A 20,472-nucleotide genomic window follows, 5' to 3' on the forward strand; every position below is an offset into this window, starting at 1 on the left:
CCGCTGCCCGCCCGACCCGCACCGGCTCTGCCCGGAGAGCCCCGCCCCCGGGACACGTGACGGAGACTCGCAGCCCCGCCCCGGGCCAGGCAGGGCCAATGGGAGTGTGTGTAGGGGGGTTGACCCCGCCCCCTGGCCAGACCAATGGGAGTGTGTGTATGGGGAGGGCTGAGTGTGACCCCGCCCCCCAAGGCCTGCTCCGGGCTCGGCTCGGACACGGTCATAGCCGCGGGCGGGAGGTCCTGATCCCCTTTACCCCCGGCCCCACCCGCGCCCTGAGCCCCTCCCGGTGGCAGTCACAGGCCCCACCCTTAATCCAAGCTCCTCCCCCCGGCACTGAGTCTGCCCTTCCACGCACGCGCACTAGCAGCTCCCGGGCCCCTTTGTCACGTGACACAGTTTGTCCCGCCTGTCCAACGTGACGGGAGGGTGGTCTCTCTCCGGCGCGCATGCGCCTGTGGTTGTCTTCCCCCCCCCCCAGCGCATCATGGCGGCGGCGGCCGGTGCTGAGGGGCCCGGCGGCGCCCTGCGGGGCTGGGTGCGGGACTTCGTGTCCGGCCTGCAGGACGGGCGGGCGGCCGAGGTGGCAGCAGGTACCGGCCGGCGCGGGCTGGGGGGCGGGGCTGTGGGGATGTGGGGCGGGGCTGGGGCAGGGTGGGTGTGGGGCTGTGGGGCGGGGCTGGAGGATGTGGGGCGGGGCTGGGGCAGGGTGGGTGTGGGACATGGGGCGGGGCTGTGGGGATGTGGGGCGGGGCTGGGGCAGGGTGGGTGTGGGGCATGGGGCGGGGCTGGAGGATGTGGGGCGGGGCTGGGGCAGGGTGGGTGTGGGACATGGGGCGGGGCTGGGGGATGTGGGGCGGGGCTGGGGCAGGGTGGGTGTGGGACATGGGGCGGGGCTGGAGGATGTGGGGTTAGGATGTGAGACATGGGGCAGGGTGGGTGTGGGGCATGGGGCGGGGCTGGGGCAGGGTGGGTGTGGGGCATGGGGCGGGGCTGGAGGATGTGGGGTTAGGATGTGAGACATGGGGCGGGGCTGGGGGATGTGGGGCGGGGCTGGGGCAGGGTGGGTGTGGGACATGGGGCGGGGCTGTGGGGATGTGGGGCGGGGCTGGGGCAGGGTGGGTGTGGGACATGGGGCGGGGCTGGGGGATGTGGGGCGGGGCTGGGGCAGGGTGGGTGTGGGACATGGGGCGGGGCTGGGGGATGTGGGGCGGGGCTGGGGCAGGGTGGGTGTGGGGCATGGGGCGGGGCTGGGGGATGTGGGGCGGGGCTGGGGCAGGGTGGGTGTGGGGCGTGGGGCGGGGCCGGCGGATGTGGGGTTAGGATGTGAGACATGGGGCAGGGCTGGGGGGATGTAGGGCTGGGGCAGTGTGCTGGGAGACAGGGCACTGGGGGCTAGTGGGGATGCTGGGAATCTGGGTTAAGATGGTCACGGCCACTTACCTGGGGGTCGGTGGGCAAGACTGGATACAGGAAAAGAGTGTTCCAGGTGACTTCACCCACGAAAGCTCATGCTCCAAAACGTCTGTTAGTCTATAAGGTGCCACAGGATTCTTTGCTGCTTTTACATGTACTTAGATTGACATGAGCAGTGGCAGCACCGGCTTTGTCCAGGGCACCCCTGGGATCCGCACAGCTGGGGCTCCCTGACCCCCACACACCGTCCCGCAGCCTGGTGACTTGGGTGACATCTGCACCTTCTGGGGTTGATGTGGCCTGGTCACTGGCTGCCTTTCCTGTGTGTAGGTTCCCTGGCACCTCTCGTGGTGGAATAGGTCTCTCCTGTGGTAGGTGAGGTGTGGCAAGTAACTGTCCCCACTGTACTGGGCACTGGCCAGGCCTCAGCTGCACTGCTGTGTCCTAGTGTGGGCGCCCCGCGCTTCGGGGAAGATGGGCATTTGGTCTTTCTGTGTTCTCTGGCTTTAGTATAAGAGCAAGATATAAGTACACTCGAAGGCCAAACTTTCAGTACTAAGACAAAATTTCCATTGGCTTACCTCTGTCACCTACCTTGCATATTCTTAGTTTCTTACTCTCAATGTAGAGTCATTATTCTGGAATAAAAGTCACGTTAACTCTAGAAGAGTGTGCCCACATCGGGAGCTATCGTGGAACAGCTTGTTCCACCAGAGGTATGCTAATCAACTTTCCCAGGAAGAGTAGGCCTTGGAGCAGAAATGACAACAGCAGAAATGATAAACTGTTTAGAAAACCTGGCATGTGAAGGATGGTTAATGAAAGGCATGTTTGCTTGAGAAAAGACTAGAGGGAACATCTGATAATAGTCTGCAGATGTGTTAAGGCAGCGGTCCCCAACGCGGTGCCTGCAGGCGCCATGGCATCTATGTGCACCCGTGTACTGGCCGGCAGACAAGCATCCGCTGAAATGCTGCCGAAAAACGGCCTCACCAGTAGGCGGTGCTGCCAATTTTCAGCGGCATTTTGGCAGTGACACTTCTTGATGTTGCTGCTTCTCAGCTGCATTTTGGCAGGTGCTTGTCCGCTGGCCACGGTCCTCAGTGGCTCGTCGTCCGACATCTGCCACCCGGAAAAGGTTGGGGACCACTGTGTTAAGGGCTGTTAGTGAGGACGGTGATCAATTGTTCTCCATGCGTATCAAGGATAGGACAAGAAGTACTGGGCTTAATCTGTAAGGAGAGTTACACTCTGGGCCAGGCTTCAAGGCAGGCTGTGGAATCCCCATCACTGGAGGTTTCTAGGGATCCAGTGTTTTGGTGCCATCTTTGCTTAGCGGGCGGCCCAAGTGGGACAGCATCAGGAGTCCCAGGTTCTATTCCTAGCTGTGGCTCAGATCCCTCAGGAAGGTCATGTCATCTGTCTGTGCTTCAGTTTCCCTACCAGTAAAGCAGGTGTAAGTCACCTGCAGGGGATGCCTGGGGCCTCTTTAAATGTCTGGAACACACACTGAGAACTTTGGAGGGACAGCACCAGAGAAGAGCTAATATTGCACTATGATGTCATCCAGTGATGTGATTTGCTGTCCTAGACGGCATTCGGCACGTGCTGTCAATTACTAGCACATGAGAGGGTTACCTGACACACACTCATCCGGTGTTCCTAGCTGGTCACAGCCCTCCCCCCACCCTCCGCCAGCTCCAGGGCCACATCCTCCCCACAAAGCAGGCAGGGAGAAAGCAGAATCCCTGTCAGCGGAGGGGCAGTACAAACAGCACTGTCCCCACATGATTGGCAGGGCAGCCACTCACTGAGCATGCTCTGGGTCAAAATTCTGTCCCTCTCCCAGGCTTTCAGTCCTCAGCTCGTGTCTCCCACCCTGCTGCAAATACTCCTTAGGCTCCAGCTAGCCCAGTTCATATCCCTGTCAAGTAGTTCAGTCGTAAAACCGGCCCCAGCCTATTGTCTCCTCGGGAGCTGGCGTGTATACAGCAGCCCCTGTCCTGCACCACAATTCCCCGTAATTCCCCCAGTACTTAGTGGGGTACCAGGGAAACGCACGGCACCTGTGCCATCAGCTAGGCCTGCCTCTTCTTCCCTGGAGAGGAGGAGCAGCCCAGCCCCGCTCTCTGGGGCCCTGGCTGTCTGAGGAATGCTTTGGGCTCTCCCTGGCTTATCATTTGCCTCCTTTCCTAGGGGTGAAAGCAGGAAGCTGGACCATCCTGGAGATCGTGGAAGCCCTGGGGTGAGAGAAACCTCGTACACCACTTCCCTCTTCCTCCTCCGGCTCAGGAAAGTCAGGAGCAGGAGCGTTAGAGGCAGAGGGGTCTTTGTGTCGCTCCTGTGGCCTGGAGCCGAGACCCCCCTGTGCACTCTGGCTGTATCGGTACCAGGCAGCGCCCCCTCTGGGGATGAGCTGAGTGCCCCTGGCCTTGCCCAGCCCCTGCATACCGGATTGCTTCAGGAGAATGGATTCTAGGACCCAAACCGAGCAGGAGTCTCCACCAAATCTTTGCCCGCCAGGATCCAAAGTAACTGCCCCCACCCCCCATCTTCCACGGGAGTTCCCTGCTGGGTGGCTGCTCTCAGAGAAGGGTCCTTGTCTTGGTGCTGCTCCTCCCCTCAGTCTCTGCGGCCACTTGGAACCAAGAGCTAACGGAGCACTGGGGTTTCCTGTTGTGGATGTATTGGTTGGGGGGAGGGGCCCCTGGTGTCAGCTCCATGGCCCTGGCCAGATGAGTGGGTGAGCTCCCCCAGTCCTCCCCCCCCAAGGGCAGGCGGGGGGCTGTGTTACCAAGAGGGGAAGTGACTTTGCCAAGGCCAGGCAGCCAGTGCCAGAACTGGGCACAGAGCAGAGCAGTCCTTGCTGCCGGCCCCTGCTCTGACCACTACTCTCCCCCTCACTTGTACACACTGAGTGTGGGCTCTGCTCACCACAGCCCTGTCGTCATTCTCCACCCCCCCTTTAGGTCCTGCCTTGAGAATACAGAACCTCGCACGCGTGGGCGAGGCCTCCAGCTGCTGTCCCAGGTCCTGCTCCAATGTCACTCCATGCTCCAAGAGGAGGAAGGTAGGGGACGTGCCAGCCCCCTTCTCCCTGTGTGACTGCAGCCCGAGACATGGGAGAGGGGGCAGCTCAGCATGGGCATTGCTCTGGTAGTGGCTGACTTCCCATGTGCATGAAGTGCCGTAGCGCCCGGGGGGGTTGGGACACCTCAGGGGGTCGCAAGGTTATTTCCTGGGGTTTGTGAGCTGCAAGCCTCCATCCCCAAACGCTGCTTGTCTCCAGCATTTATCATGGCATTATATGTAAAACAATGTGCTTTGAATTTATAAGGGGGAGGGGTCGCAGTGGCAGCGTTGCTGTGCGAAAGGGGTCACGGTTTGTTTCCAAGGCGCTCTTGTGCCAGGGCTCTGAGTGTTCCCCTGCCGCAGCAGAGTGCACAGGTGCTGTGAGCTGGCTCCTGGCGTCTGCTTCCTGCCACAGTGGCCCCAGGGTGCTCTGGGCTATGATTCAGGGGAAAGGAACGTGTCTGGAACCGGGTGGGAGGAATCCCAGGCTGCTGTGGTGTGTCTCTGCTTGGCTGAGCTGACTTGTCAGCTCCAGGCCTGGTCTTTGCACATGCACTTACGCCCAGGCCCTTATCTGGTTCCGCCCAGCCGTGGGCAGAGCCCCACCTCATTAGCGCTCAGCCATAGAGTGCAGAAAGGGCTGTTCTTGGGGTAGAGAGGTGTCCGGGGGGGCCCATCCAGGAGGAGTGGGTGGTGCTGTTGATGGCAGAAAGCCTGCAGCTGCTCCAGAGCCAGATGCTCACCAGTAAGTGCGTTGGGTTCTAACCTGGCAGCTGGCTCTGCTGCCCTGTCCCAGGTGCCATGGCTCTCGGGGAGGTGTGGGCTCAGCCCACAGAGCTGGGGGTCTCACACCTCAGGGGTTTGTTTCTGTGCAGTGACACACCTGGTCCTGTTCTATGAGAACCGGCTGAAGGATCATCACCTTGTGATCCCTGCTGTGCTGCAGGGACTCCATGCGCTGGTGAGCTCGCTTCTGCTGCTGCTGCAGCCCCATCTCCGGCCGGTCGGGAGGATTCCAGGGCAGAGCTGGGAACCTGTCTAGGGGCGGGGGGAACAGTCTGTTGGCCCCTCCTGTCTGCGCTGCATCAGCCATTGTCTCATCTCCTCCACATGCCTGTGTGGCCTGTAGGATGCTTCTGAAGGAGCTGAAGCCACTTCTAATGCATGGGGGGGAGGGCAGATGCCTTCCTGACCCGGCGGGGGGAGTGGCAAGGGCAGATTAGAACTTGAAGCATGAGGTCGGATCACCCTTATTACATGTTAATGGCCACGGACTAGCACCTCCCCAGGAGCGGGTGGGTCCCTCTGGCGCAGGATTTGGCTGGGCTGAGGTGATTGGATCGTTAGTGTGACGAGCCTGTGGGCTCTGTGACTAAGCTGTGCAGGGTGTGAGGGGACAGCTGCTCAATCCTGTCTTGTGAATGTGGTGGGGGGATAGCGTGGGGGCATCCCACTCTGCTGCAGATCACCTTCCGGTGCTGGCTGGCAGCTTTGCGCTGTACCTTGCTTTTCTCTCTCTGTGTCCCCAGAGCCTGTGCGAGGTGCTGGCCCCAGGCCTGGCCGTGTCTGTGCTCAAAGCCATCTTCCAGGAGGTGCACGTTCAGGTAAGCGGCCAGAGTCCGTCTGTCACACCCCTTTGCGGGCCCTTCCCAGCTGCTGTCCGCGCCCCCAGGGGCCAGGGTAACATGTTACATGCATGGTCTGGTGAGCTGGGCTGCCTCTTGCCTAGGGGCACAGCTCCTGCTCCTCTGTCCCCCCTGCATGGTGTTGTGGCTCGAGCCATGCCTGGAGGAGGCAGCGCTGGTCTCTGGAGACTCCCTGCTGGCTGGCGGCTCAGGCCTGCTCAGGAGCCAGCTCCCTTCTGGGAGTGGTTGGAAAAATCTCAGAGAGCAGAGCCTTGGCTCCCATCTGGTCTGCGCCCCCGACCCCTCTGGCCAGGGCAGAATAGGGTCCTTCAGGCTGTTCTGCAGGTCAGGCTTAGACCTCCAAGCAACGGGGATTCCTCCTGTTCTGGGAGACGATCGCCCAGCCTGACCTCCTCGTTTAATGCCCTTGCACTCCTCCTGCGCATGCCCCTGTGTGCCACGCTAACGCCTCTCCCCCAGGGGCGCATGTCCTTCATGTTGGCGTCCCTTCAGCTGGCAGCACCATGTGGTGTAGTCCCTCCAGCCCCTAGTCAGCAGTGCTGTGATCCCTCTGCTCTGGAGCACAGTGGGCATGATCTGTGAGTCCGTGACAGTGTGTTCTTCTAACTCCTCCGCTCTTCCCCTCCAGTCCCTGCCGCAGCTGGATCGCCACACGGTCTACAGCATCATCACCAACTTCATGCACACCAGAGAGGAAGGTGAGGCAGGGAGGCAACCCGCTGGAAGTGGGGAGGGTGGGCGCTGTGGCCTGGCTGGGGGCAGGGGGGAGCCCATAGGCAGTGCCCCGTGGCTTGGCCCAGCAGCTGAGCTGTGGGGACCCTGGGCCATCGCTGTGCCTGCTCCTTCCCTCTGCAGAGCTGAAGGGCCTGGGCGCCGACTTCACTTTCGGCTTCATCCAGGTGATGGACGGGGAGAAGGACCCTCGCAATCTGCTAGTTGCCTTCCAGATCGTCTGCGACCTCATCCTTAAGGACTATGTGCTGGGTAAGCACCTGGCAGCCCTGCTGCCCTCAGCCCTGCAGGCAGCTTGGGGGGCTGGCCCTGGGACTGAGCCATTTCTGTTCTCTCCCCGCAGGTCCCTTCGTAGAGGAGCTCTTTGAAGTGACATCCTGCTACTTCCCCATTGATTTTACTCCTGTGAGTGAGTCTCTCCTCCCCGTACCTTCTGCATTGCCTGTCAGCATGTTCCCATGGGGCTGTGTCCTGCCCAGGGCTGGGGGTAAGAGGGGCAAGGTGAGAACCGAGGCTGGTGAGCGTCCTGTGGTGTCTTGGTGTCGTAGGCCGAGGACCATTCTGAGGGCAGGACGGTGTGCGTGAGGCCAGGTTCGTTTGACTGGTTTTGCTGGCCTCTGGTCCCTTGTTTCCTCTCTTTTAAACAGTTACCAATCCCCGAGAGGATCATGGATTTTATCCCATGGCAGCTTACTGTACTTAAGAGCCTTTGGTGAGGCACCTTGACAGAGGCTTTCTGAAGGCCCATTTGCACTATGTCCACTGGATCCCCCTTGGCCACATGCTTGTTGACCCCCTCAAAGAATTCTAGTAGATTGGTGAGGCATGATTTCCCTTTACATAAACCTTGTTGACTCTTCCCCAACAAATTATGTTCATCTATGTCTGGTAATTCTGTTCTTCACTCGAGTTTCATCCAGTTTTCCTGGTACTGAAGTTAGGCTCACTGGCCTGTAATTTCCGGGATCGCCTCTGGAGCCTTTTTAAGAATTGGTGTCCCATTAGCTGTCCACCAGTCAGCTAGCACAGAGGGTGATTTAAGCGGTAGATTACATACCACTATTAATGCTTCTGCAGTTTCACATCTTTGAGTTCCTTCAGAACTCCTGGGTGAATCCCATCTGATCCTTATTGCTGGTGACTTATTGCTGTTTATCAGTTTGTTCCAAAACCTCCTCTAATGACACCTCAGATTTGTCACCTAAAAAGGCTGGTTCGGGTGTGGGAATCTCTCTCACATCCTCAGCCGTGAAGATCCATGCAAAGAAACTTGCCAGAGTCTATGCTCCTTTCTATTTTCCTCGATAAGGTTTGATTTGCAGGGTTTAAAAGACGCCTTTAAATCTCTCTTTTACTCTGGTTCAGCCATGGCGGCATGTTTTGCTGCTTGTTTTATTCTTTGGGGAATCTGTCTGACAGGCCTCCTGCTCTTTGTGCTTCCGTTCCAGCCCCCCAACGACCCTCATTGCATTCAGAGAGAGGACCTGATTGTGAGCCTCCGGGCCGTGCTGGCCTCCACGCCCCAGTTTGCCGAGGTACGACGCCCCTCGGGTGGGCAGCAGCAACTACGCCGAGGAGCATTGTCCTTCTGAGCTGGAGGGAGGGCGGGCGGGCTGGTGTTTCCATGCCCTGGGCTCTGGTTTGTAGGACCGGACGTGCTGGTCTGGGCACCGGCCCCTCTCCAGAGCCATCGGTGGCACCTCTGAGCAGAGGCAGCTCCCTGCATGGTGCACTGTGGTGGGAGAAGGGAATTCACAGATCCCAGGGCCGTTGTGATCGTCCGGTCTGACCCTCTGTGTGACAGGCTGGAGACCTGCCCTGAAATAATCCTTAGAAAAACATCTCAGCTTGCTTTAAAAATGGCACATGCCAGGGAATCCCCGTGCCCCTTGGGGTGTGGTTCCCTTGGTTGGTGCCCCTGCCTGTCACGAACGTACGCCGCTCTGGTGTGAATGGCTGGGCCCCGGAGCTTGGAGCGGCCAGGCTGGCTCTGGGCACTGACGCCAAGTGCTCTGTGCTACATCTCAGCGCTCTGGTGGACGATGGCAGCTGATGGGCTGGGCCTCCCCTGGAAAGGGCTGCAAGGCCATGTCCCCTGCCTTGCGAGCTCAGGGTGGCTGCTGGCAGCCATGCACTGGGGAAGGCTCTGCACCTGCAGCCCTGCCTCTGTCCAGGGACGGGGGAGCTGGCGGTGTGGGCTTGGGTGCTGGACTAGGTCCAGGGATCCTAACCGCCCCTCTCTCTCTACAGTTCCTGCTGCCGCTGCTAATCGAGAAGATGGACTCGGAGATGCAGAGCGCCAAGCTGGACTCCCTGCAGACCCTGGTACGGGGCACAGGTGTAGCAGTAGGATTTATTGTTTGTGTTTTGTAGAACTTGGAAGGAAGGATAAAGGATAATAATGTAGGATGTATTGATTTGATTGTATTCTGCCGGCCACCCCGACTGGATAGCAGCAGGAAGGAACGACCCTGGGTCATTGGAAAAAAACACATCCCAGCAGAATACAGTCATACTACGCTATGATCCTTTGTCCTTCGTTCTCAGTTACACAAAATACAAACACTAAACCTTACTGCTACATGGGCTCCCCTTGCTGCTGGCTTGAAGGGAGTGGGAGCACCGGGTCTCTCCTCCCTGGCCCTAGTGCGATTATCCCTGCAGCCCTACCCACAGCCAGCCTGGCAGGCTGAGCCTGAGGTGGGCGGTCGCTGCTCTCTGGCCCTCTCCCTTGCTGGCTCTTCCCTAACGTCTGTCCTGGCTCCCTCCTGCAGGGCGCCTGCTGCACCATCTACGGGCAGAAGGAGCTGCAGGAATTCCTCCCCAGCCTCTGGTCGTCCCTGCGCCGGGAGGTGAGTGCAGCTGGGCCCTGTGGGCGCATCTGGGGGCAGAAGGCTCCCTGCTGGGAAGAGGAGTCTTCCCTCATGCCCACAGGAGAGCCCCAGAGCACTGCGGTCAGCCTTGGCAGCCCTGCCCAGAACACGAGGGTTATGGGGAACCTGGGCAAAGCCCAGACCCCATTGGGGCTTTTGGGGAGTGCTCAGTTTCCAGAGCTAGTGGGAGTGGGGCCCGACTCCCTCTGGTCGGCATCTGGGCTTCTCTGACTCCCTCCCCCAGGTGTTTCAGACGGCCAGCGAGAAGGTCGAGGCGGAGGCTCTGGCTGCGCTGCACGGCCTGTCTGCCTGCCTGTCCCGCTCCGTGCTCAGCTCGGACACTGAGGACCTGCTAGACTCCTTCCTGAGCAGCATCCTGCAAGGTACCTCCTGGAGGGGCCCTGTACGGGGCCCCACGTCCGGCTCCGGGGACTGTGTGCACTGACTGTCCCTTCTCAGCTCTCCCCACCACCACTCCGCATCCTGTTCCCCCCTCGCAGGACATGCCGGGGAGCATGGACTGGGGGACAAGCCTGGGGAACTGCCGGGGTCGCACCCTTCCCAGCAGAGGGTTGGCATGGCAGGGGCGCCTGCGGGCTCTGGGTGAGTGGAGAGCAGCAGCATGGCCTGGGGCTCTGGGGGACATAGCTGACACCTGCTCTCTCAGACTGCAGGCACCATCTGTGCGAGCCTGATATGAAGCTGGTGTGGCCAAGCGCCAAGCTCCTGCAGGCAGCGGCAGGCGCCTCCTTCCGAGCCGGCCACCGGATCACCAGCAGCGTCGTGCCTCTGCTGCTGGAGCAGTACAACCAGCACCCACAGGTGAGGGGCGCCCGCCAGAGCAGTGTGCGCGGGGGGGCCTGGTGCCGGTACGCTGCACAGGACCCCCCCCCCTCCCAGCTCTGAGCAGGGGCTCTGACCTGGGCTGGGCCTTTGCTCCCTTCTAGAGCAGCCAGCGGAGGACGATCCTGGAGATGCTTCTGGGCTTCTTAGAGGTGCAGCAGAAGTGGGGGCACGAGGATGAAGGTGAGGCTGTTACCCCAGCCCCCCAGCATGGGGGCCATTACCTGCTTCCACGGCGCTCCCGACAGTGCGGACTGGTCCTGGGCGCGGCCCGCTGCCCTGAACTCGGCAGCGATGGGCCGGCAGCGCAGTCAGTCTTAGTGTTCTAAACTGATGTGCAGATGAACCAGCTGCTGCGTCTCACCTCAGAGGTGGCTGCACTGCTGTGGTGGGTGAGGTGTGCTGCGTGTGAAGTCTGTGCAGCCCTCAGGCCGGAGGGTGCCTGTGGGGTGGGGGTGCTGGGACTTGTGCCCACAGGGCCCTGACGCTGTGTCTGTGTCCCCCAGAGGAGAGCGCCCTGCTGTGTTCCCGCGCCCCGCTGTGCTCCGTGCTGTTCTCGGCACTGACGGACCCCAGCGTGCAGCTGCAGTTGGTGGGGATCCGAGCCCTGACCGTCCTGGGCACGCTGCCAGGTTGGTGTCTTCCTGGGGGAGGGGGGACGCTGGTGCTGGCAGCTCGGGGGGGCTGTCTGGTTATGGGCCAGTGTCAGTTCCTTGCAGGGTGCTGATCGTAGGGGGCACCCTAGGGCCCTGTTCCCCGCCTGCTGGGCTGGGCTGTGGCAGCACCTGGGGGCACTAGATGATGCTGCAGGCTGTGGGGGCAGGGCAGTGCCCTGGGCACTGGGCCTGACGCAGCTCAGCCGTGTCTCGTTTCAGGGCTCCTGGCTCCCCCGGATGTGCAGCTGGTCGTGGATCACCTGACCCGGCTCGTCTTGCATGCGGACGATTCCCAGAGCTGGTGAGTGGCTGCGGGGGTTCCTGGCCTGGCTAGAACAAACCCAGCATGCCTGGGCTCTTGGCGTCCTGGGTGCCCTTCACCCCCAAGAACTACACCGGGGCCTGCCGCAGGAATGGAGGAGTGACCAGGGTTGGGGCGTAGCCACCAGCTCCTCTACAGAGGGGCTGTGAACCCAGCCTGTCTCCTCGCGGTGCTGTGCTCCAAGCCCTTTGCCTGCTGCATGTGGCTGGGGTGGGACCCTGCTGGCCCCACCCGGCCGCTCTCACCTCTTCTCTTCCTCCCCACAGCGTGGCTGCAATGGAGGCCGCAGGATCTCTGGCCCCCATCTACCCCGGGGCCTTCTCTGGGCGCATGGTGCAGAGGCTAGCGGAGGAGTTACAGTCAGGTATGGGGCCCGGCTGGTGTGGGCGGGGGACAACTCTCCACCTGGGGAAGGTCCCATCGCCACCACCCTGGGAGAGGCTGGGACCCCACTTCTCCCTCCCCGCACTGCAGTGCCCGTGCCACTCTGTACGGAGCCACGTCCCCCTCCCTGGCACCCCGCTTCTCCCTCCCCCCGCTGCAGTGCTCCTGCCATGCTGTACGGAGCCACGTCCCCCTCACTGGCACCCCGCTTCTCCCTCCCCCCACTGCAGTGCCCGTGCCACTCTGTACGGAGCCACGTCCCCCTCACTGGCACCCCGCTTCTCCCTCCCCCCACTGCAGTGCCCGTGCCACTCTGTACGGAGCCACGTCCCCCTCCCTGGCACCCCGCTTCTCCCTCCCCCCACTGCAGTGCCCGTGCCACTCTGTACGGAGCCACGTCCCCCTCACTGGCACCCTGCTTCTCCCTCCCCCCGCTGCAGTGCCCGTGCCATGCTGTACAGAGCCACGCCCCCGTCACTGGCACCCTGTTCTCCCTCCCCCCCTGCAGCGCCCGTGCCACTCTGTACGGAGCCACGTCCCCCTCACTGGCACCCCGTTCTCCCTCCCCCCACTGCAGTGCCCGTGCCACTCTGTACGGAGCCACGTCCCCCTCACTGGCACCCTGCTTCTCCCTCCCCCCGCTGCAGTGCCCGTGCCATGCTGTATGGGGCCACGTCCCCCTCACTGGCACCCTGCTGCTCCCTCCCCCTGCTGCAGTGCCCGTGCCATGCTGTATGGAGCCACGTCCCCCTCACTGGCACCCTGCTTCTCCCTCCCCCCGCTGCAGTGCCCGTGCCATGCTGTATGGAGCCATGCCCCCCTCACTGGCACCCCGTTCTCCCTCCCCCCACTGCAGTGCCCGTGCCACTCTGTACGGAGCCACGTCCCCCTCACTGGCACCCTGCTTCTCCCTCCCCTCCCTGCAGTGCCCGTGTCATGCTGTATGGAGCCATGCCCCCCTCACTGGCACTTTCCCACACACACCTGTCACTGTAGTGCCCGTGCTATGCATAGCTCCTGGATAGAGCTGCTATACGGTGGGTGCAGAACTGGTTGGAAAATCGTTCCCAGAGAGTAGTTATCAGTGGTTCACAGTCAGGCTGGTAGGGCATAAAGAGTGGGGTCCTGCAGGGATCGGTTCTGAGTTCGGTTCCGTTCAATATCTTCATCAGTGATTTAGATAATGGCACAGAGTACACAGATAACGTTGGCTGATGATACCAAGCTGGGAGGGGCTGCAAGTGCTTTGGAGGACAGGATCAAGATTCAAAATGATCTGGACAAACTGGAGAAATGGTCTGAAGTCAATAGCATGAAATTCAATAAGGACAATTGCAAAGTACCCCACTTAGGAAGGAACAATCAGTTGCACAGATACAAAATGGGCAATGACTGCCTAGGAAGGAGTCCTGCGGAAAGGGATCTGGGGCTCATAGTGGATCACAAGCTAAATATGAGTCAACAGGGTAACACTGTTTCAAAAAAGCAAACATCATTCTGGGCTGTCTTAGCAGAGTGTGGTGAGCAAGACACGAGAAGTAATTCTTCTGCTCTACCCTGCTCTGACACGGCCTCAGCTGGAGTATTGTGTCCAGTTCTGGGCACCACATCGCAGGAAGGATGTGGACAAATTGGAGAGTCCAGAGAAGAGCAACACAAATGATGAAAGGTCTAGAAAACATGAGCTCTGAGGGAAGATTGAAAGAATTGGGTTTGTTTAGTCTGGAGAAGAGAAGACTGAGGGGACATGAGAACAGTTTTCAAGTATTGTTCCAGGGAGGTAAATTGTCCTTGTTAACCTCTGAGGCCAGGATGAGAAGCAATGGGCTTAAACTACAGCAAGGGAGGTTTAGGTTGGACATTAGGAAAAACTTCCTACCTGTCAGGGTGTTAAGCACTGGGATAAATTGCCCAGGGAGGCTGTGGAATCTCTGTCATTGGGGATGTTTGAGAGCAGGTTGGACACACACCTGTCAGAGTTGGTCTAGGTAATACCGAGTCCTGCCTCGGTGCAGGGGCTGGACTAGCCATGCTCGCGAGGTCCCTCCCACTCCTTCGATTCTCTGATTCTAAGCTATACAGAGCCGTGCCCTCCCCCCCTACACACACACTGAGACTCCCCTTCTCCCTTCCCTCCTGTCACTGCCGGCTTCACAGGGGCCCTGCTGCTGCGGCCTGGCCCTGGCACTCTGAGAGCTGGCTCCCTGAGGGCCATGCTGTGGCAGCATCGCCCTAGGGCTGGGCTGGGCCCTGGCGGTACTTCAGGGGGCTGGGCTGAGGGCGGATCCCAGCTGGGGAGGTCACGCTGTGCCCGGTCTCTCTGCTCCCCCACCACCACCCTCATCCTGAGCCGCCAGCCTGTGCCCTTGGTCTCATCCATGTGCTGCTTCTTTCAGAGCGGGAGGAGGAGGGCAGGCGATCCATGCAGTCCCTGCGGGCACGCTGTCTGCAGGCGCTGGCAGCCGTGTCCACACACCCCGGGATAGTGCACGAGACGATTCCTGTCCTGTTGCAGTGTCTGCGGCAGGTGCCGAAAGGTAAAGCCACCAGGGAATCCTGCCGGAGCCTTCGCGGGTTCCGGAGGGAGCCAGCAGGGGGTGCCAGATGGGGCATCAGCAGAGATGCATGAGCTGGAGTCAGCCTGGGGGTTGGGGTTGAGGGGCGTCAGCAGAACCCTGGGGGAAGGGAGGTGCCCAGGGCTGGGCTAGCAGGGGCTGCGGGTCGGGGTTGAGGAGCATTAGCAGAGCTGGTACCTTGCTGTGCCTCGTGGGCTGGAGCTTTGAGCTGGCCCAACGGCACTTCACAATTTGTCCGTGTGCTGCTTGGCATCTGCCATGTCCGGAGCCCCAGAGCGGGGGAGTGTTGGCGCTCTCTGTGCCGGAGGTATGTTCATGGGACTCTCCGCCCTGCAGGGAACGTGCCAGCGCGGGCCTGTGACGTGGTGGCCGTGTGCCAGAGCCTGCAGCAAGTGGCGGTGCAGTGCCAGCGGGACACCGAGAGCTGCTGGTATTACCACCAGACCGTGGTGCCCTGCCTGCTCGCTGTCACGGTGCAGGCTGCCATGCAAGGTGAGGCCACGCTCAGGCATGGAAGGGGGCAGTCGGGGGCTTGGTGGCTCGTTGAGGTCCAACTGGGGGCTTTGGGCTGGAAAGCAGCCATAGGGCACCCAGGACAGATGCTGTCCCTGTGCCTCGGCAGCCCACAGGGCTGGGCTCAGCTGCCCTGCCAGGCGTGGTGCCCTCGGGGAGGCGCTGTCACAGCCTGGAGCCTGGAACGGAAGGGCAGTGCCTGGTCCCCGCTGGTGAGAGGATCTGCAATGGCCACTCCAGCCTTGTAGCCCCTTTCCTAGCCCTGTCAGTGCCCGGAAGCACTGTGGGGGCACCTGAGCCCGCACTGCAGGCCCTGTGGCAGGTCCCCGTGGTGGGCTGCAGGCAGGCTCTGACCTGGCCCTTTCCTTGCTGCTGGCTGCAGAGAACGCTCACTCGCCACTGGGGAAGCTGCTGCTGGAGGAGGAGGTCTTGAGTGCCATGGTGCCCGTCGTCAGCGCGGCCAGTGCCCACCTGTGCCCTGAGTGAGTAACACCGGCACCGAACTGGGGCCGCGTCCCGGAGCCACAGGGTCAGTGCTACAGCCCCAGCGTGAGAGGAACCCGTCAGTGTGCCAGACCCCTTGGATAAGCCTCGCTGCTTCCCCACCTCCTTGGCCTGAACCCCCATAGCTCGGGGCAGCAGGTCCAGCTGGGACAGTCCCCTAGGGAGGCTTGGGCATTAGCCCCTGAAGGTTGCCCCAGTGTTCACAGCAACTCCCCCAGCACCGCCAGACAGTTGGGTTTGTTCAGTAACTGGCCATGGCCCAGGCCGGCCGGCTGATGGGTCGCCCAGAGAACTGAAGGTTCCAGCACGGCCCATTCTGGGGAGCCCGGCCAGGCTGTAGGGAGTCCCTGGGTTCCAGCTCTGTCAGGCTGGGGCCTCCTTGGTCCGACTCCTTCCAGCAGCCCCCTCTGAGCCCCCCACCTGCCTCCAAGCCCTTTGATCTCCAGCTGGCAGGGGTGGGGGGTGGCTCAGCCTCCCTGCGCAGAGGCGAGAAGATCTCTGTCCCCTGGGGTGCTGGGTGTCAGCGTCCTGGGGACAGGATTTGCCATCGACGTCTCAAATCTCCACTGATCTGGGGACAGGGCAGCCAGGCAACACCACCCTTGTCTCCGCCTGTCTTGAGAGCGAACAGTCCTGTCCCACCCACGGGGGAACAGCGCAGGGGAAACTGAGGCATGCCGACTCATAAAATATTACAAACATTTTCCACTTTGTCCCATCACGTGCCGGTTCTGCTGCTCAGCCCCCAGCTCTGCCTCCTGGGGGGCTGGGGGCTGAGCGAGGAGGGGCTGTTCCCTCACAGTGGGGGGCGCTGACTGGGTGGAAGTGCCATTCTCCTGACCTGCCGGGCCACAGCTCTGAGGCTCCTGCATGTCTCCCCCTCCCTCCCCGCAGGCTGGCTGCCCAGAGTGTCTCCCAGCTGGTGCCCCTCTTCCTGGACGGGGAGGTCTCCTTCCTGCCCCAGGACAGCTTCCCCTGCCCCTTCCAGCCGTTCCAGGTGAGTGGGGAGTGCGGGGGGGGGGGGGCTGGGGCACGGGCAGTTGGTGACGCTGGTGCTGCTGTTCCCTTGCAGGGCGGGCAGCACGTGGCAGCACAGAGACGCCTGGTGGCCCTGCTCATGGCCTTCGTCTGCTCCTTGCCCAGGAATGTAAGTCGGGGGATGGGATTCCCGGGTGGAACCGGGGGCAGCGCTGCGGTTTGAGCGCCCAGCGTCCGTCCTGGGGTCTGGTCTCTTCCAGGTGCTGATTCCCCAGCAGGACAGGCTGCTGCAGGAGCTGCTGGCTCTGAGCTGCTCCTGTGACTGCCCCTTCACTGCCACCGCAGCTGCCAAGTGCTTCGCGGGGCTGGTGAACAAGTACCCGGCAGGTAAGAGGGTGGGCGGGCGCTGGGCCAGCCTTGGGGCGCTCAGCCTGGGCGCTGCAGGGCTTCATCAGCCGGTGCCGTCCGTCCCCCAGGGCAGCAGCTGGACCAGCTCTTGGAGACGGCGGTGAGCAGGATGGAGGCCGGCCTTGCCGAGGGCCCGCTCCGAAGCCAGGCCCTCGCCCTGCTCCTCTGGGTAAGGACAGCACCCTGGGGGGGCGGGCGCTGACAGTGCCCACCCGGCTCTCCAGCTGACTGTTCTCTGCCCCTGCAGGTGACCAAAGGCCTGGTTCTGCGCTACCATCCTCTGAGCTCCCGCCTGACAGACAAGGTGAGCAGCCAGCCACCCCGGGGAGACCCTGCCCCTCTCCTTAGGCCTGGGGCAGCCTGCCGGCCTGGGCTCCTGCCCTCCCTCAGCCTCCCGGTTCCTCTCGCCCCCTGCAGTTGCTGGGCCTCCTGGGGGACGCTGAGCTAGGCCCTGCGGTGGCCGACGGCTTCTCCCTGCTCATGGCCGACTCCCCGGACGTGCTGCACAAAGGGTGTCACGCCGACGTGCGCATCATGTTCCGCCAGCGCTTCTTCACCGATAGCGTGCCCAAGCTGGTCCAGGGCTTCCACGCTGCCGGCCCCGGTGAGCGCGCCGGCCCCCTGGGCTGCTCCCGCCCCCCCCGGCCGGCCCTCCCGCCCCCTGGGCTGCTCCCGCCCCCCCGGCCGGCCCTCCCGCCCCCTGGGCTGCTCCCGCCCCCCCGGCCCTCCCGCCCCCTGGGCCTCTCCCACTGCCTGCCTCTCCCATCCCCTTGGCCGGCCCTCCCGCCCCCTGGGCCGCTCCCACCCCCCCGGCCGGCCCTCCCGCCCCCTGGGCTGCTCCCGCCCCCTCGGCCGCTCCTGGCCCTCCCGCCCCCTCGGCCGTTCCCACCCCCCCGGCCCTCCCGCCCCCTGGGCTGCTCCCGCCCCCTCGGCTGGCCCACCTGCCCGGCCCTCCCCCGCCCCCTGGGCCTCTCCCACTGCCTGCCTCTCCCATCCCCTTGGCCGGCTCTCCCGCCCCCTGGGCCGCTCCCACCCCCACTGCCTGGCTCTCCCGCCCCCTGGGCCGCTCCCACTGCCTGCCCCTCCTGGGCCACTCCCCCCCCGGGCTGCTCCCACTGTCTGCCCCTCCTGGCCCCTGGGCCGCTCCCACCCCCTGGGCCACTCCCACTGCCTGCCCCTCCTGGCCCCTGGGCCGCTCCCACCCCCACTGCCTGGCCCTGCCGCCCCCTGGGCTGCTCCCACACCCCCAGCCGGCCCTCCTGCCCCCTGGGCCGCTCCCACTGCCTGCCCCTCCTGGCCCCTGGGCTGCTCCCACCCCCCCAGCTGGCCCTCCCACCCCCTGGGCCCCTTCCACTGCCTGCCCCTCCCACCCCCCTGGGCTGCTCCTGCTCCTCGGGCTGTTCCCACCCCCCAAAGGCCACTCCAACCCCCTTGCTGCCTGCCCCTCCAGGCCCCTCCCTCTGCCTGTCCCTCCTGCCCCCGCCCCCCTGTGCTGCTCCCGCCCCCCAGGCCCCTCCCTCTGCCTGCTCCTCCTGCCCCCTGGGCCCCTCCCACCCCCCGCTGCCTGCCCCTCCTGCTCCCCCAGGCTGCTCCCACCCCCTGCTGCCCCCTGGGCTGCCCACTCCCTGGGCCCCTCCCACACCCTGGACTGGCCCCGTTGCCTGCTACTCCTGCCCCTGGGTCGGCTGGCCCCCCTGCTCTCTGCCCTCCTGTTCCCCGGTCTGCTCCCACCCCCTGGGCTGGCTCCCCACTGCCTGCCTTTCCCACATCCTGGGCTGCCGCCCCCGGGCTGGCCCCCTGCTGCCTGCTCCTTCCACCCCCTGGGCCAGCCACCTGCCAGTCCCCCCCAGGTCGCTCCCCTGGGCCACCCTCTGCTGCTTGGGCCCCTCCTGTCCCCTGGATTGCTCCTCCTGCTGCCTGAGCCCCTCCCAATGTCCGCAGGGCCGCCAGCTCCAGGGGTGCTGCCCCCTTGGTGTGCGCATGGCCCCTCCCAGGAACGGGGCTGTGACCCGCTGCCCTCTGCTCTCCCCAGGTGTGAAGGCAAATTACCTGAAGGGCCTGTCCCACGTGCTGAACCACCTGCCCAGGCCGGTGCTGGTGACGGAGCTGCCTACGGTGAGTGCTGGGCCGGGCCGAGCTGGGGGGTGGGGGGCAGGGCTGAGCTGACAGGCGTCTCACTGCCTGTGTCCCCCCAGCTGCTCTCTCTGCTGCTTGAGGCCTTATCCTGCCCGGACCACGTGGTGCAGCTCTCCACCCTCAGCTGCCTGCAGCCCCTGCTGCTGGAGGCGCCGCATGTCATGAGCCTGCACGTCGACACCCTGGTCACCAAGTTCCTGGGCCTGACCTCCAGCCCCGCCATGGTGCGTGCCCTGCCCTGCCCTGCCCCGCCCTGTCCCGCCCCACTGCCTCCCACGCTCACCCGGCTCCGTGTCTTTCAGGCCATCCGCATCGCTGCACTGCAGTGTGTCCACGCGCTCACCAGCCTGCCCGTCCCCGTGGTAAGTCCCCGCTCTGCGCAGGCTGGGCACCGTGTCTGGCCTTGGGGGGTAAGGCGAGTGCCAGGGCCCATGGGTAAGCTGGGGTCCATGTACAGAGCAGGGGAACCCTAGCGGGTGCCTGCCCCCGGGGGCGTGGAGGGAGGGGACGCTCCCCAGGGCAGGGCAGCCAGCCCCCTTCACTCCATGGCGTGCAGGGCCCACACTGACAGGCACCTCTCCCCTCCAGGTGCTCCCTTACAAGCCACGGGTGATCCGGGCCTTGGCCAAACCCTTGGACGACATGAAGCGGCTGGTGCGGAAGGAGGCGGTGGTGGCCCGTGGGGAATGGTGAGTGCAGGGGGGTGCGGCAGGGGGCTCCCGGAACACAGCCTGGACCCCCCCCCCCCCGACCATGCTGTCTGTTCTGTGTCTGCAGGTTCCTGCTGGGGAGCCCAGGCAGGTGAGGGAACCTGCTGGCACTGACTGACAATCTAACCAGGAACCCACTAACCAGCCAAGCCTCCCAGAGCGGGCCGGGAAGGACGGCAGCCCCTGCTGGAGGCCAGCCTGCTCCTAGCACACGTCGGAGCTGTGGGGCTGCCCCACTCCTGCTGCCTGCAGTGCTGGACGGAAGGCAGGCGCCTGCCGCCCGGCCGTGCCCACTTGTAGGCGGCGCATGGAATCCATGGGCCAGCCGAATAAACACACGTTTTGCTAATGGCCTGAGTGGGGAAGATGGCTGGGGTGAGGGGCCCGAGGGAGGTGGGAGCCCTGCAGCTGGCCCCGGCGCTCTCTCCATCTCTCTCCTGAGGGCGAGGGTTTGGCCTGGCCCTGGTTTTCTCCAGGGCTTGGTCCAGTCTGGGTCTGAAGGCCCAGGGACCACGTGAGCCTGGGGTCCTGTTACCTGCCCCTTCCAGGGCTTTGCTGTGTCCTGCAGGCAGGGGCCTGATCTGGGAACTGGAGCGCCCTTCTACCGCTGGCCTTCCCCACTCCTGGCTACGTTGGCTCTGTCCAGCAGCAGCACCTGGTCATCCCCTGCTGGATGTTGGGGGGCAGGGCCCCCTGGCCACTC

General features: G+C 63.3%; 1 protein-coding gene across 4 annotated transcripts; it reads left to right on the top strand.

The window, feature by feature from the left end:
- The first annotated feature begins 472 nt into the window (after window positions 1-472).
- Window positions 473-20,119, top strand: MMS19 (MMS19 homolog, cytosolic iron-sulfur assembly component). Of its 4 annotated transcripts, XM_030570540.1 has the most exons (31): window positions 473-593; window positions 3,613-3,661; window positions 4,386-4,486; window positions 5,364-5,449; window positions 6,018-6,092; window positions 6,763-6,832; window positions 6,990-7,118; window positions 7,210-7,271; window positions 8,315-8,401; window positions 9,117-9,191; window positions 9,641-9,718; window positions 9,984-10,122; window positions 10,407-10,561; window positions 10,687-10,765; window positions 11,089-11,214; window positions 11,458-11,539; window positions 11,827-11,924; window positions 14,341-14,481; window positions 14,857-15,012; window positions 15,416-15,515; window positions 16,432-16,534; window positions 16,610-16,684; window positions 16,776-16,902; window positions 16,992-17,092; window positions 17,171-17,227; window positions 17,341-17,527; window positions 18,956-19,038; window positions 19,119-19,283; window positions 19,362-19,421; window positions 19,648-19,748; window positions 19,837-20,119. In XM_030570540.1, exons 1-31 carry the CDS (start codon window positions 488-490, stop codon window positions 19,862-19,864), a joined length of 3,081 nt encoding a protein of 1,026 aa, XP_030426400.1. In that variant the 5' UTR covers window positions 473-487; the 3' UTR covers window positions 19,865-20,119. The 4 variants fall into 4 exon arrangements, with proteins under 4 accessions (XP_030426400.1, XP_030426401.1, XP_030426402.1 ...); XM_030570541.1 differs by lacking the exons at window positions 473-593; window positions 3,613-3,661; window positions 4,386-4,486 and adding an exon at window positions 5,106-5,233; XM_030570542.1 differs by lacking the exons at window positions 473-593; window positions 3,613-3,661; window positions 4,386-4,486; window positions 5,364-5,449 and adding an exon at window positions 5,142-5,233.
- Window positions 20,120-20,472: the final 353 nt, after the last annotated feature.

The sequence above is a fragment of the Gopherus evgoodei genome, chromosome 7, assembly GCF_007399415.2.
Source record: "Gopherus evgoodei ecotype Sinaloan lineage chromosome 7, rGopEvg1_v1.p, whole genome shotgun sequence".
NCBI lineage: Eukaryota > Metazoa > Chordata > Testudines > Testudinidae > Gopherus > Gopherus evgoodei.